General features: G+C 38.8%; 1 protein-coding gene across 1 annotated transcript; it reads left to right on the top strand.

Annotated features, from left to right (window-relative positions):
• The first annotated feature begins 10 nt into the window (after positions 1-10).
• On the top strand, positions 11-15,973 carry spag1b (sperm associated antigen 1b). Its single transcript, XM_059338539.1, has 19 exons — positions 11-89; positions 1,689-1,836; positions 2,767-2,926; positions 3,026-3,148; positions 3,228-3,298; positions 3,486-3,598; positions 3,710-3,815; positions 4,010-4,140; positions 4,371-4,477; positions 4,915-5,050; positions 6,218-6,673; positions 8,617-8,716; positions 9,261-9,413; positions 10,156-10,313; positions 11,648-11,789; positions 12,626-12,752; positions 12,922-13,086; positions 13,819-14,130; positions 14,373-15,973. The coding sequence occupies exons 2-19, from the start codon at positions 1,691-1,693 to the stop codon at positions 14,499-14,501; spliced, it is 2,835 nt and encodes a 944-aa protein (XP_059194522.1). The 5' UTR covers positions 11-89; positions 1,689-1,690; the 3' UTR covers positions 14,502-15,973.
• The last annotated feature ends 10 nt before the right edge of the window (positions 15,974-15,983 follow it).

Here is a 15,983-nt window from a genome sequence, read left to right as displayed (position 1 = left end):
CTTCCGTCCGTGTGTCGGTTTGTGGTTTCCATAGTGACGGACCCCGCTTTGATAATGAGAGTTTAGCCAAAAAGGCAAAACATCAGCAGGTAAATATGTTGCCTTTAACTTCGATAACATTGCGTTAAGTTAATAGTTCAGGGTCGCCAACTCTCACGCTACTGACGACTGACGCACGCTTTTAACTTCTCAAGCTCTCACGCCAATGCAAAGCGACAGTAACTTGTGCTCAGTCTTTCTGTTAGCCTGGTAGTAAAATTGCACACATCTTTTTAGTTGTAAATGTAATAAGTTATAAAAGCGAAGTTAGTGAAGTTTAATTAATTATCATGCTGTCATACTGTTAAAATAATCGCCTAAGTCATTTTTTTGTTCAAAATTGTTTTTTTGTTGCCTAATCATCATCTCCTCATGACGTCGGCCACCTATGGTAAAATCGCCTACATCCTCAGTTGATCAGATCATGTGATTTTACCCCTTTAAGATCATCACTTCTTTGACAAGTTGCCACATTCATAGGCATCAGATGAGAACCCAGCAAAGAAGAGCTAGAGGGAGATTGTTTAGTTATCAGTTTAGTTTATTAGTGTTTTATTGTTGACACTAATATTGGTGGTAGGTGTCTGCATAAGAGTGACATGAGCGTGTCATAAACATGACATGGGATGTGTCATGAACATTAATGACACTTTGAAGTAACAATAATGCTCATGATACTTGTCATGTCATATTTATGACAGGCTTGTGTGACTCTTATGTAGACACCTTCAAAATAAAGTGTTACCATATCTTGCTTAAGTCACAAAGGCATGTTCAAAAAATTGCCTAAGTCATTTATTTCTCTTAAGTTACGTAATTTATACACAGTGTTATTACTATGCCAATAGCCTTTGTTACATCCTTTTTAAGTGAAATTATCAATAAATGTCATATGTTACAGTTTTGGTGAAGTTTTTTGTGGTTCCTGCAAAACTTGAAGAAATGAGTTAGGTGATTATTTGAACAGGGTGACGAAATTGAACATATCTATTTGATCAAGTTATCATCTAGTGATATTCTTAATAGCATTAATGGATTCCTTGACCCAGAAAATGTATATTTGACACCAGGATTGACCTTCTAAGTGGCTTGGAAGATATATTGGTTCTCATAAATTTTATATGGCTGCCATCCCCGCAATCTTGATGAAGCGGCTCCCACCCAAAATTGAAACCTATGGTGATAGAGAGTATGTGGGAAAAAAGGGTGCTTCTGTCCGACATGTCCACTTTCTTTAGCTAAGCTACCTGACTATTATTATTGGGTTTTAAGTAGTGATGCATTCATGTGTTCATCACATTAGTGTTGAAATTAAAGGTGGAGCTCATTTTAATACAGGTTAAACTTCTATAGGCTACTACTGTGTAGCATAGTTGAAGCTTCAGTAATATATAGACAGCCTATTAGTTAATTGTATTTTGTATAAATAATCTGAATCTGTAAAATAACTAAAGCTGTCATGGAAATACTCAAGTACTTCAAAATTCTTCTTAATTGTACTTATAATCTACAATTTTACTAGTAAATGTATTTTTTTTTTTACATTTCACCACTACTTACATAAATACATAAATGTAACATAAGTTTACACTTTTTCCAACTGTACTCATACACAATTTAATTCCTGAATTATCTGATACTTTCAACAGGTATGAGCGCAGATGCAGTTTTCTCTCTTCAAAACCAGTTCTCCACTGTTGACTATAGTGGGAAGGTCCCTGTGGAGCACCTAGACTATGATTACATCATAAAATGCAAAGATGTAAAATACCTGGAGAAGATCCTGAGCGTGCTGAGGTAAAAAAGCAATAAAATTGTGACTGAGATGTATTGATGCATAATTGATATGTATTGTATATTCACCAAATATTCTTTTCCATATTGTTTTCTTCATTAAGATCATTCTCTAGTCCTGGACAGTGTTGGAAGGGTTACTTTTCATATTTTACATATTCCCAGACAGATTGCTGAATATGTGCGGTAAAATTTAATATTGTAACACATTAGATCTCAAATCAAGTATTCGTTATACTTTTGATTACTCTTGGAATACTATCATCTTGCTGAGCTCATTTCTCTGGGTTATTTCCATGCCAAAAACACATTCCTGGCCGTTCGCTGGCTGAGCATCTCCCCTGTCATTGTGTTGGGGCAGGTGCACTGCACATGCATAAATTGTTGCACTTTAAAAAACAAAAATCGGTTTATGGGAAATGCATGCCTTTTATTCATTTTAGAGCAAAAAAATTAGGTGCAAAAAAAACTCCACCAAGTCCAATGCCCTTTCACGCAGTGTTAAGTAAAGTTAAAAATGATTTGTGTATATGCCCCCTGATTTGGATGGGTTCTTCCTTATTCCATGCCGCACCCTTTCACCAAGTTTCATTAAACTATGACAAACAGAAAAACGAACCAACAAACAAAACAAACTGAAAACAACCCTCTTGGCAGAGGTAATAAAGATACCACCTCAAGTCATCTATTTTAATGAAAGTAGCTGTATTCCAAACACCAAAAATTAAAAACTGTAACTGACTGTAATGGAATACAGTCACTCATACTTTGTACATAAATCTGTAATCGTGTTACATGTATTCTGTTACTCTTCAACACTTAAAAAAAATAGAGTACACACCATTAACCTCCAGTTGCAAAAGGATAATAGAGTACTGAAACTGTTGCTTTGAATTTGGGCTTTCAGAAAATAATATTTTATTCTATGTAAAGGTCTGGCGACGAGGGTATTTATCCTCATCTGATTAAGTTCTGTGAGAGTCACTTGGAGAAACTGGACCCGAGGAGCCGAGCTCTCAGGAAGGAAAACCCCGTGGCCACAGCAGCCAGCCTCTCTAATGATGAGTGGAGCCAAATTGTTGATGAGTTGAAGGCATGTGCTATCATTTTTTAACAATCCGCTCACTTCCTGCTGTCTTCTCATCGGTCTATTTGTCTGAAATTTTGACCTTTAATACTTTGTTTGTTGCAGACATGGCAAGAAGAAACCAAAAAGACTGAGACTTTACTCAAACAGACATCAGTGTTTAATGATCTGGTGAATAACAACATGCCACCTATAAGAGGTTCCAATTGCTCTGTTCCACTTAGTCAGGTAAAAATAGTCTCCAACGGTGTACGCAATATGTACATTTACAAGAAAAATACTAAAATTTTGTCATATGTCGTCACAGAATTCTGTTCCAGTTGAAAAGAGGAATTCTTCAAAATGCCCTCTCCCACGTGATTATCAAGAATGGGACAAGTGAGTCATTTTGTCTTTTATATTCAGAAGAAAGAACACACTGTTGCAGCAGCTGCAGGCACTGTCCATAATAGGTTTCATACATTAGCTTAAGCTTTTTTCATTACAATGATCCACAGTTGATGCTGTTTTAGAACATGATTTTTGCAGAATATCTTTTCCCAAATATAATCAACTCTATTTGCAGGTTTGATGTCGAAAAAGAATGTAAAAGCATCGAGGGACTTTTGGTCCAAAATGATCCATCAGTCATTATAAACACAGGACACCCAAAAATCAAGACTAAAGTGGATGCTTCATGTAATGTATTATGTATAGCAGCTCAGATCAAATGTTGTGGTCATAGAGCAGTGTGGACTTGAGTTGTGTCTGATATTTGTCTGAAATGTGTCGTCTCTTCAATACATCCAGTGCTGACAGAACAGGAGAAGTTTCTTCTGGCAAATCGTGAAAAGGACAAAGGCAATGATGCTTTCAGGGCAAACGATTATGAGGAGGCAGTTGCATACTATTCCAGGTCAGGCTCTTAAAACAACTCATGTATTATAGAAAGCATTTTACATCTCCATTGGGGATTATATTATGTTTCCTGACATTTAATTAGACTGTAGACGTTTATGTAAGTCTGGTTCCATTACTGTACCTCTAAGTGTATGTCCATTAGTCCCTTCATAAATAAAGGTTTGTTTGATTTTTGGCCTCCCATTACAGGAGCCTTTCCATTGTACCAACTGTGGCTGCATACAACAACAGAGCCCAGGCAGAGATCAAGCTCAAGCACTGGCACAGCGCCATGAGAGACTGTCTGAGGGTTCTTGAGCTGGAACCAAGCAATATAAAAGGTGCTTTCTCTTTTGTACTGTAGCACTTTAATGGATTTACAGCAATGCACGTAAACAGAACATGATTATAATGTTGGCATCATTTTATGTTTCCACTCCCCTAAAAAACAGTTTTGTTTTTTGGGATTTTTTTGTAAGCTTTACATGCTACATTTGCAAGTTTACAGCACAGGTAAGCTTCAATGTATGATGTCCTATAATACTATATGTAATTTATTTTTTATCATCAGCCCTCCTACGCCGTGCCACTGTACATGATCACATGGGCAACTTCCAAATGGCTGCTGAAGACCTGAGGGCGGTGCTCAGGGCAGAGTCGCAGAATGCTGCAGCCAGTGTAGGTGATAGAAGCTCTGAGGCATGTAGTTTATATGCCATTAGCCTTTTTTTCCACTAGATGTCGCCGTATTTGTGTGAGGTCAGGCACTTAAAACAGATTGCAGCTGTTGCAAGGTATTAATAAAATCATGTGTAATCTGTGTTATTTAAAATAGTGAATGGTGTAGCTGATGTTAGGTGGTGAGCACAGGGTGTATTTTATTTAGTTGTCTACTTTGTGAACATTGTTTATATGCTAAATTAATTATGTATGAGGGATTTTAATGTACTGTGGGTGAATGCGGAGAAGATGTTCCATTGCCACACAAGCCATTCGGCATAACTCACTTATAAATGTGTGATTGTGGTATCAGTAGATGTGTCAACTTTGCTGACTTGTTTAACAGAACTGGTTACTGTTGACAACTTCTAATTTGTGAATTATCTGTGGTTTAGCAACTGTTGTCTGAGACTGAGAAGAAGATAAAGGAATGTCAACCAGAGCAGCAAAGCAAAGGCAAAAAAATCCTAATCCAAGAAGTAGAAGAGGAGGAGGAAGATGACAACAAGGAGACAAGTGCAGAACAGACTGGTGAGATTGAACACCTCAAAAATCAATATCTATATCCTTGATTTACACACAGAGACAAAGAGACATCAGCCAAAGATTGTTTATAATTCACTGCGTCCATCTAGAATGCTATCTATGATCAATTTAAGGGGGATAGAGATAGATAAGGTCTTAGCTATATCTAACACAATGGGGGCAGTTAAATCATATTGTCTATATCAAGAGATAGTCAGCTTTTAAAATTAGTTTCCATTATGTGTTATTACTACAGATCTCAAATTAACTAAGAACCATGTGCCTATTACAGTTGATCTATAGCACTATGGAGTATAAAATGACTTAATTTGCTTAGTTTAACAGTAGCCTCTGACCAATATATTGGTATGGATGATACTATAAGTACATTTTGCTTATCATAGAAATATTGGTGTTGAGACCAATGTTTTTGTCAACCAATAAGTAAAACTGAATAACATTAACTTTAACATATAAATTGTAATACATAAATACAATATATATATATATATATATATATATATATAAATAATATTTGAGAGAGGTTTATGCTTTCAACTGTAAAATGTTCTGCTATGAATGTGTCTTATTCATAGTATTTAATAAACAGGTTAAAAGGATCCTTATCAAAAAGCATTTAAATTAATAAACATGATTTACTAAAATTAGTGTTGGCTGATGAACTATGAACTACCTGGATACTTATTACCGTCAATATCCAATACTTTGGGAAATCATCTGCATTTTTACACTACACCGTAGCATCAGTACTATATTTGTGCTTGACTTTGTCCCCACTGTAGCTTGCAAAGGATTTACCCTTTAATCCACTGATCCACACAAAACATGTGAACAGATATCGGAATATAGTATGGCATTCATTTTCATCACAAACCCTTCTGTCTGTGCTATAAAAAGAGGAAACACCCCTTGTCCCTCTGGATAACGTGACATACTATGTGTGCGTGTTATCTGCCCTACCCCCACCCAGCGCTTTCATAATTCACTGGTGAGAGAGGCTGCTTCCTGGAACTCCCTCTTTGAAGTGGTTCTGTGTCATGTGTATCCAACCCTCCCCCACTGTGATGTAACTGCTGACTCCTTCCTGTGGGTGTGTCTCCCCCTTCTTTCTGTCTCTCCCTCTGCCTGTCCCTCCCTCCCTCTCCCTTCTAGCTTGTCCGGTTGAACCCAGCCAGCCTGTGGGAGGGGAGGAGAGCTCAGCTGCTCCTGCCGAAAGGGGAGACATGGGTAACGCTCAAAAAAAGCCCCACAGCAGAGGGGACGGGGGTCCTCATAGTGAGTTCAACAACTCCCACCATGGACACTGGCGGAGCAAAGGAGGCAGCTCTGACAAATACAAAGTCACGCAGGAGTCTAAGGATAAGGTAGCCAATGGAACAGGCAAGAGGGGGTCGACGGCTTCAGTCCCGGCTGATCAGAGCAACAACGGTAAAGAAACTCCGGTTGGAGGAAATACAGGGGAAACTGTCAACCTTGATGCCCCATGTGGAGCCCTGCCCCCACCTCTGTCTCGGCTAAAGAATGAAGGAAACCTGCTGTTTAAAAACGGACAGTTTGCTGATGCACTGGAGAAATACTCACAAGCCATTCAAGGCTACACAGATTCAGGTAGGGCGGAAGAGTCTTCATGGCTACTGCTGTTCTTCTTATTGTTTATATACAGTATTATTGTCTGGGGGGAATGGTAGATCAATCAGATAGTGTGTAAGATTTTGGCTGATGTATTATAGAAGTTTACTATTTGCCTCCATGTCAGTCAACTTATAGCCATTATACTGACAGCAGTGTGTTATAAACAACTGGCCTATAGTTTAACTGATGTTTCATAAGCAGTCCCTCCCATAATTTAAATAAATATTGCTTTATGGTGTTTAATCATCAGTTCTTTTGAAACTGTTTCCCATAACTGTCTAATGTAATTGTTAATCAAAGGTCATGACCTTGCAGTTATAATGCTAGTGCTTTCATTTAGTTTCTGGTGCCTTTATCCCAGTGCAGATTATAACAGAAATAAATAAATAATAGTAATTATGTTTACCATGAGAGAAATGATACCCGAGCAACAGTAATCATCTATCTCAGAAGCACTTCATGTTAGTGTACAGTCTAGAAACATTTCAATATTCAGGAGTTAAAACATTGGGCTGTTTGTGTGTGTGTGTGAAGTGTTTCTGACCCTACAACGATGCGTCAAAAAATGGCTGTTGTGGTGTATACGGACAGTGTTTCTGTTTTAGCCTCAGCCTGGTGCTAAGCCTCTCAGCTCAGGTCTGTCCAGGTCACATGACCGCTAACCACTCACTGTGAAATTGAATCTGTAGGACTGCAACTATAATTCTCACAGAGAGGGAGAAAGTGAGCGATTGATGGTGGGAGAGAAACTGCTGCCTGTCAGACTCATCCACCATCAAGCACACTCTCTCTGTCTATAATGTAGTCACTAGCCACTGTGCTACTGGATGTGAAAGTCCTTGGACATTGACATCATCCAAGGTCCATCATCTGTCTGATGTAGTCTAGTAGTGTAGAGATGAGGTTATAATATTTAAACTGCTTAATGCTTAATGCAAACCATGCAGTGGTTTGACAGAAGGGGCAAATCATAACATTCAAACTTTCTTGTATATGGTCTTAAAGTTGTGTTTAGGGCTGTATATGAATGCCCTAGTTTGTACCTTTAACATGCTCTACTGTCACAGTAACCTCACTAAGTGTGAGCAGTTGCTGAGACATCGTCATCACTGCCTCACTGTGTCATCATAATCTGATCCATAATCTGATTTCATATGATGAGGTGGCATGCTAAGATGACTGTATTTAGTGTCACGGCAGAATGACGTTCTGTCTGTTATATACAACATAAGCCTGATTTGCCTGTGTCACTGATAGCGATGTTGAAAATGGAGTGAAATTCCCATTAGGGCAAGTAGAGAATAGCACTGTGTGCAGTCTGAGTGAGCAGGTTTCAAAAGAAAATGTCCTAAAAGCTTTTCCATGGTCATCATCTACGCTGCATTTTTCAACCCGCCAGCCCCTGGAACTCATAGTGTTACTCTGGTGAAATGGCAGCATGTAGTAGGATGTATTATTGGAGGTAAAGGTAGGCCTGCTGCCTCTTTTGGGTCAAAAACAAAATGTTTGAGGAACTTTGGTCTACCCAGAGACGAGGTTCATACCTCATGTTCAGTTAAAACATGCAATGTGTGGTTAATATTTCACCATTAATGGTTTTTAAAAATCAAACTTCTAATAGTGATGCAAGTTCTTAATTTACATCCACACATATGCAGCACCAAAGGTGGAGTGTGGCGAGATATTGGCAAAAAAAAAGATCTTGAACTGAAATCCATGAATTTAGCTAGTAACCTCTGAAAAATATATGTCATATAATTCATAACATACAAAGTTTTGAAAGCCACACATAAACCAGCCAAGAGGTTCTTTAACACCCATTTAAATGTTTGCAACTATTACAGATATTGTGTCTAACAGACCCCAAGGGATTGGTAAGCTACATATGCTATTTCTGAGTTGTTTTTCTTCTTATGCAGGACTTGACAGTCCAGAGGATCTATGTATTCTGTATTCTAACAGAGCAGCTTGCTACCTTAAAGATGGCAACAGTCAAGAGTGCATACAGGACTGCACAAGGTGAGAGACTATTATTGACTGATCTTGAAATGCTGTGTGTATAAGCAGAGTTGGAAGTAATGTTAGCTTTGGGTGTCAACCCAAATTTCTTAATTTACATCAGGTCTTACCCTGAATATCCAACACAGCTTTCATTTTTTTTGTAGACAGCCTTATCATGCCTCAGTAGCAGGTCACTATTATTTCATGAGGTGATTTGTGATTTCTAATTAATCTTTTTGTGAGGGTTATAAGCAGCAAATCGAAGGATAATTTGAGGGAACCTCCCATGTGAAAGCCTTTGTGTTTGTTCAAGATTTTACTTCTAGGCCAAACAAGTTTTGTGACAGTTTATACACACATACACAACAGCACATGTGCACACCAAAACATACACGAGTACTATATTTTTACACTGCACAAGAACATTTGTTCTTTGAAATCTGTCACACATATAGCTTCCCAATCCAGATGGACAGTATGCTCCCAGACTGTAACATCTATAGCAGAGGCAGCAGACTTGATCCTTTGCTCCTGTCTCATCACATCTATTTATACCAACCAGAGCCTTGGAGCTGCAGTCATTCTCCCTCAAGCCCCTCCTTCGCCGGGCCATGGCTTATGAGTCCCTGGAGCGCTACAGTAAGGCCTACGTGGATTACAAGACTGTCCTGCAGATAGACATCAGCGTGCAGGCAGCACACGACAGCGTTAACAGGTATTAGCCTTCACCTCTCTGTTCAGCTGAGTTCAGGGAGGTGTCTGTACTGAAACACAGAACTGACTGAATGACTTTTAACATTCATATTCTTATGGAATGGTCCTATTGGCACCACAAAGCCAGAATTTGGCTGAATATTTCTGTGCTTGTGGCAGCTAATCTAAATACCCTTTCACCTATAAGGAGATCTATAATGAAAGTATCCTTGCTATCCATTTTATTTCTGGGTTACACAAAATATTACATGTAACAGATAAGGACAAAAGGATTACGATAAATGTTATCCCTGTATACTATTATTTCTACATTTAGAATATTTTATAATCTATACTTTAAGAAACCAGAAATTGCATTGTGACATAATCAGAAGACTAAATTAAAACAAATCAAATGAACAAACTTACAAAGTCTGATTAGTGGCTAACAGATTTGGCTGCTTTTCAAAAGCAGCTCCAGCTAGATGCTAATTATGGCTCTCAGAGTGCATGTCCTCTGTTATGCAACAAGGAAACTCACCTGGCCGCTTTGTAAGAGGTTCATAGCTTTATCATATCTCCAAATATATTTATGAAATGTAACAATAAGGTGCTAAAGCTATAAGTTACATTTACCTTCAACATTCACTGTCTGTGAGACTTTTTAATATCTTAATGTCTGTGTGTGTCTTTGTACAGTATTCCATTTCTATGTGTGTCTATGTATATCATTAATGTACTGATGGATCTGCATGCTCCTCCAGGATCACCCGGCTGTTAATTGAGCAGGATGGCCCAGAGTGGAGAGAGAAACTTCCGGAGATTCCCCTGGTGCCTCTGTCAGCTCAGCAGCACCGCAGAGAGGGGCCACCCAGTGCAGAGGCCCTCCAGGCTCGAGCAGAGAAGGCGGCCAAAGAAGCAGGTCTGTTTTGAAAAAGCCATTACCGTGACACAGGATAACACTCGCTGGTGTGCTTCGCGCTGTAAACATTCTTTGGAATAATCTTGATGCTATAAAGTCTCGGCAAGTCACATGCTAACAGGTTTTTTAGGCTCCCGTGTAAATCCTTAACCTTGAGCTTAATGTAACCTTTGGATTAATAAACAGTGTGACATAAGGGCATAATGGCCCTGGGCTTTCTGAAGCCCATATTTATCCCTGAGCTGGAAAATGGCAGTGTGGAAATCCTTAATGAGAGTACTATTTTAAAAGCAGATATTTCCTCATTAAAATAATAACACTGTTTGGTGGTTCGCATTTTCTTTTTCAAAGAAACTTTTGTGTAACATCCTGTTGTTCAAAAGTTGAAAACAATTCATAACTGCAGAATATATAATATCAATATCTATCAATCCCATAATTCAACTTATAGAAACATACCATAACATCAGTAACAGTACATTTTTAAACATATGATCATGACTGTTACACAATAGTGTGTAAAATGCTTACCAATCAGCTCCACCATGGCAATCTACAACAGTAAAATGATGTGGACACATGTATCACTAATAATGATCCTGTAATATCCTGTATCCTGTTATAATAAAAATGTAACACCCACAGTGATAAGTGTGTCTGCACTGAGGACTTTAACTTGACATTTGCTAAAAATGATAATAATTGCAATCGTTTAGCTAAGTGGACAATTTCAATGCAGAAATGTCTTTATCAACTGAAGGATCTTAATTCTTCTCGCAAAACTGTTTCACATCAAGATAGAGGAATAGAAGTCAATAGGCACTACATTGCAACCACCAAAATCCAGCATGTTTCTGTTTCTCTTTCACTCTGCACTAAGATAGGAGGGGAATGTAAAAGGCCTGATTTTTATATAAGTGGACGTGTCACCTCTGTTCACTGACCATGCAGTTTTTCCATTCCCTGTGCTGTGCTACAGCTGTTATTTTTAAACTCTAATGAAAGAATAGGCCTGCTGGCACAGTTTTTTTTTCTCCCAGAAGACACTTTGCAGCAGATTGATTTGCCCTTAGTCCACACCGTGACTGATTGCTGACTTAACTCTTATGCCTCACGTTTAGCTAGCACAGCATTCATTTCAAGAGTTTAAACTCTCAGGCTTTATAGCGCAATAGATTGGCACATTTCCTTGTTAGGTTTTTCTTAGAAATAAAAGAGAGGCCTATTATAATGTATTGCATGTGTCAATGTGGATTACTCCAATTGAAAGGAGAAGTGAATTGCTCTTCTTGTGAGTAAGCAGTAATAAGTGATCACTTTACTTTGCCTTTCAGAAAGGAAAGCAGAAGTCCGTTTCACAGGTTTGAAGCAAGAAGGGAATGACTTTGTGAAGAAGGGCCAGTACCAGGATGCACTGGGAAAGTACACTGAATGCCTTAAACTAAAGCCAGAAGAGTGTACTATCTACACCAACAGGTGAGAGACTCAGTCTGGCCTCGACATGAACAAACACACTGCTGTGGTCTCTTTTACTCTCTGTTCCTCACTGTTTCGTGATACTCTATACTTGTCTTGTTTTCCTCATAAAGCAGGAATATTAGAAACACACCCAGAAAAGCATTGTATTTGTTTGGTTAAATTAAAACAGATTGATAAATTATCACCAGCTTTCAACTGCCAGGCGGTGCATTCAGCTCTGTGGATAATCCCAACCAGTCTGTCACTAGTAGTAAATTAGCATGTATTGTTGGTAAGTAGGAACAGAACAGCCAAGGCTCAGGAAACAGCTGCCTGCTTCAGCACTGTTTAGCACACCTCCATTTATAGCCACTATCATATTATCTCCATTGAAAGATGCATACAGCAGGCAGGACTGACTTTATTTTCTATCTGAAATCAATTAAAGACAAAGATTGTTAATTATGCCGCAAAGGAAACTGTGATGCCCACATTAAAAAATGTCCCATTGTGTGTTCATGTTTGTGTATATGTTGACTTCTGCTATGGAATATAACTTGTATGTAAAAGCCCACCAGAGCAAACACCCACATGCTGCTGCCACACAGCTGCTGCCACCGATTTGACTAAAATCATGTTAGTAAAGTAAGCAAAAATATTAGAAAAACAAGTTCAGATGTAAATTATATTTCCTTTCTCATCTTTTTCATATTAAAATTATATTTTCCATGCCTTCTGGTTTTATTTTCAAGTCTGCTTCACAGTCGATGAGTCACAAACTCGTGATACCAAATTAGCTGCTGGTGACAAAAATAAAAATCACAAGTGATGTTTCTATGTGTGTGTGTTTGCAGAGCCCTGTGCTACTTGAAGCTGGAGAGGTTTGCTGAGGCCAAGCAAGACTGTGATGCAGCACTGAAAGTCGAGCCAACCAATAAGAAGGCCTTCTACAGACGAGCCCTGGCCAATAAAGGCCTCAAGGTAAAAGTGACAAATGCCACAGAGAATGTGTTTATTAAAACCAGGGCTGGGGGAAAATCTCCAATCTGTGTGTGAAGGGGGCATATCATTTAATTTCTCACACAAACTCTGTAAAATACCATGCATTGGTTGAATTCATAAAGCTTTATTATGTCTGTCCCTCCACCAGGATTACCTGGCGTGCAGCTCTGACCTGCAGGAGGTACTGCAACAGGATCCCAACGTGCAGGAGGCTGAGAAGGAGCTGGAAGAGGTCACAGTGCTGCTCAGACAGAGTCTGGCAAACACCAACGCTTCACCAGCCAAACCCAGAAAGACTGTTCCCATCACAGAGGTAGATACACATGTATTTTAGTGTAGTGTCAGTTTAGTGGTCATAGTTGGAACTGCAGGTACAAGAACTGCATATTATTGTCCTCTCTCTGCATCCACAGTAAAGAAGTGGTTGAAACATATCATGTGCATCACATAGATTCGAAATGCACTCATTAAGTTCAACTAAACTGATCCATCAGGTCAAATATACAGCATATTTACACTAAATTAATGGAACGTTCTCAACAAGGGCTCATGAAAACTGTCGGCAGCCATTTCAGCTAAACAAGCCCTGACAAGTGAATTTGGGTGGCACCATTAAAACGGCAGACACGCTGAGTAAAATGGCTGGTGAAGAAAATCAAATATTTACAAGGCTGAAGTGCTTATTATTATCCTGCTCATGAGGTGGCTAGAGAAACAACTTCAGTGAAAATAAAGAGCCCTGTGTCTGATGAATGTGTGTTTTGGATCATAAAGCCTCTTGGGAGTTGTAGTTGTATTCATAGCAACTTTTTTATATACACACAGTGCTGTACTTTTTCTTTTTAAATCAAATGCCTTGTTATATTTCTATGCAGTATACTATTATTTGTATCATTTGTAGACTGGATTACTGTATCAATAAATTATTTGTTGGGGAATTCTAAGAAGTTCAAAAAGATTGGGAATAAAGATTCTTTAAAAACCCTCTCTCACATCTTTCCTATGAAAATCCACTTTAATCACTTCTGTTTCTCTTCTTCCCCAGGTTGAAGGTGACGACGTTCCTAACTCAGAGAGCAGTTACAGAGGAGAGGACATCACCATCAACCTCAAACCCACTGACGCCTACGAATTTGGCCAGGCCCTGAACGCAGCTTGCTGCAGCAAAAATACAGCAGCCTGTGCTGATCTGCTCGCCTCCACAACCCCAGAGATGCTTCCTCAGTTCCTGAGTACCCAGCTGAATGGAAACACCATCAGCTTCATGATGCAGGCACTGGACGCCCACCTCCTGGAGAAAGACCCCAACCTAGTCTACCAACACCTCAGCCACCTGCACACCACCGACAGGTTCTCGGTAATATTCTTTGGTTTATGTTTCCCATTCAAACCAGGTTTTGTAACTTGCAAAAAACTAGAACCAGAAGGGGTATTTTATTTTGAGATAAATATCTGTGTTTTTTTATAACTCACATATCTCCCTACAGAGCATAATTTGCATTATTTATGAAATCATTTATATGTTTTTGTAAGTAATTTGTCTTCTTTGTCCCCAGCAGCTGAGGTTTTGGTGAAAAATTACGATTTGCTGTTTTGCAGGTTGCGTTGATGCTGCTGGAGAAGGAAGAGCGTCGCCACATGACTCAGCTGTTTGAGCATCTGTCTGCTGTGCAGAGCACAGAGTTCACTAAGAACGATGTTCAGAATCTGGCCAACAAATACATCTGACCCTCTTGTTCCTGCTCCCTGCTGCATGAGCTGCTGCACCACTACAACTCTTGGATCTATGCAAAACACTGCACAAGAACTGAGTACACAAAGGCAGGAAGCTGCAGAATGTGCCCCAGAGCAATACAATGGGACTGAGTCACATTCACTTTACCGCTCTGTGCTGTAAATTATCTGATCACTGTATGTTTGAGTGACAGTATAAGGAATATATTTTTCTCTCCAGAACATTTTGCTATGCAGATTTACTTTTGTACCACCACCAACAACCATTTGCATTGTACAACAGGCAGACAGTGGGATACTAAGGACCTTTAGTGTATTGATGAATAGGGTCCAATGTACAATGTTATGTAAAGCTTAAGGGCAGGTGAGTTTGCTTAGGACAGGCTCACGTTCCCAGAACTGAGCTTTGTTGTTCGGGTCCTGAACCCTGTCTATCATTTAATAAATGAGCTTCCGTCAGACACCAGCAAAGATCAGAAATGATATTCAGTGCATGCTGAATATTTCCTAGCTATGGAAAAAGTGGGGTCATTTTCCGTTGCTGTGGGTCAACACCATAAGATAAAATAACAATGTTATTTTGAACATATGTCCTCTATGATCGTGGGGGAAATAGGCCTGCATGATATTTTATTGCTGATCTGTGCAGTGTGTGATAACAGTATAAGTTGAGCTGATATCAACGGACACTGTTGTAGGAGAAAATACAGTTTATAACCATACAGATGCTCTTTATTTGTTCAGCTATGCAACTAGCAGACCTGGTTTTTAATGTCCAATCAATCTCAAAGGCTGGTGTTTGTGTCTTTTTCATAAGGAATGATGTCAAGTCATTCAACCTATTTGTTAACCAGATTAGCCTGACAAACACATCTGCACATGCATCAGCCATGCAGATGTGACACTGGAGATAAGCAGCATCTTTATGAGATGTGTGCCTTAGATTTCAGACTAGATGTACTTCCAATTTGGTGAGTATACAGAGTATCTCTACACACACAGTAGCTTTTTATGAAAATGTTAAATGATTTGGATTCATGCATTATAAATCACACATATAATAACTTAGCAACATGCACGTAATTGTTTGAAATATAATTTCCTAATTTACAGTTCAGAACCTTCTGTCAATGTTAGATATTGAACATTCCAGTCATAAAATTGAAGACTGCCTGAATCCAAACCATTCGTTGTTCTCAAATGTTTTACCAATTCTACCTGAATGTACAAAATTGAGTTCAGGATGATACGTTGGGGGGCGAGAGGCAATAATTTCAGATGTTCCACAGTTTCTCTTCACTGTGGTTTTACAATTATATTTCCATAGAGATGTAAAAATAAAAATGTGTACAGTATTCAGAGGGCTATTCAATAAACTGGAAGAAATGTTTTTCCTCTGTGGTAAGTGAAATAGCTAAATAAAAATAAAATGGAATATATCAATTATTTAGAGCACTTGCATGAAACCGAATAATG

This window comes from Centropristis striata, chromosome 8 (genome assembly GCF_030273125.1).
Source record: "Centropristis striata isolate RG_2023a ecotype Rhode Island chromosome 8, C.striata_1.0, whole genome shotgun sequence".
NCBI classification, from domain to species: Eukaryota; Metazoa; Chordata; class Actinopteri; order Perciformes; family Serranidae; genus Centropristis; species Centropristis striata.
This window is presented reverse-complemented; position numbering and strand designations above follow the sequence as displayed.

Bases quoted from the DNA above. Each gene is read 5' to 3' on its own strand.
- spag1b (XM_059338539.1), top strand. From the start codon at position 1,691: ATGAGCGCAGATGCAGTTTTCTCTCTTCAAAACCAGTTCTCCACTGTT. The intron at 4,141-4,370 runs GTGCTTTCTCTT...TTTTATCATCAG, and splicing joins GGAACCAAGCAATATAAAAG to CCCTCCTACGCCGTGCCACT. The intron at 6,674-8,616 runs GTAGGGCGGAAG...CTTCTTATGCAG, and splicing joins TCAAGGCTACACAGATTCAG to GACTTGACAGTCCAGAGGAT.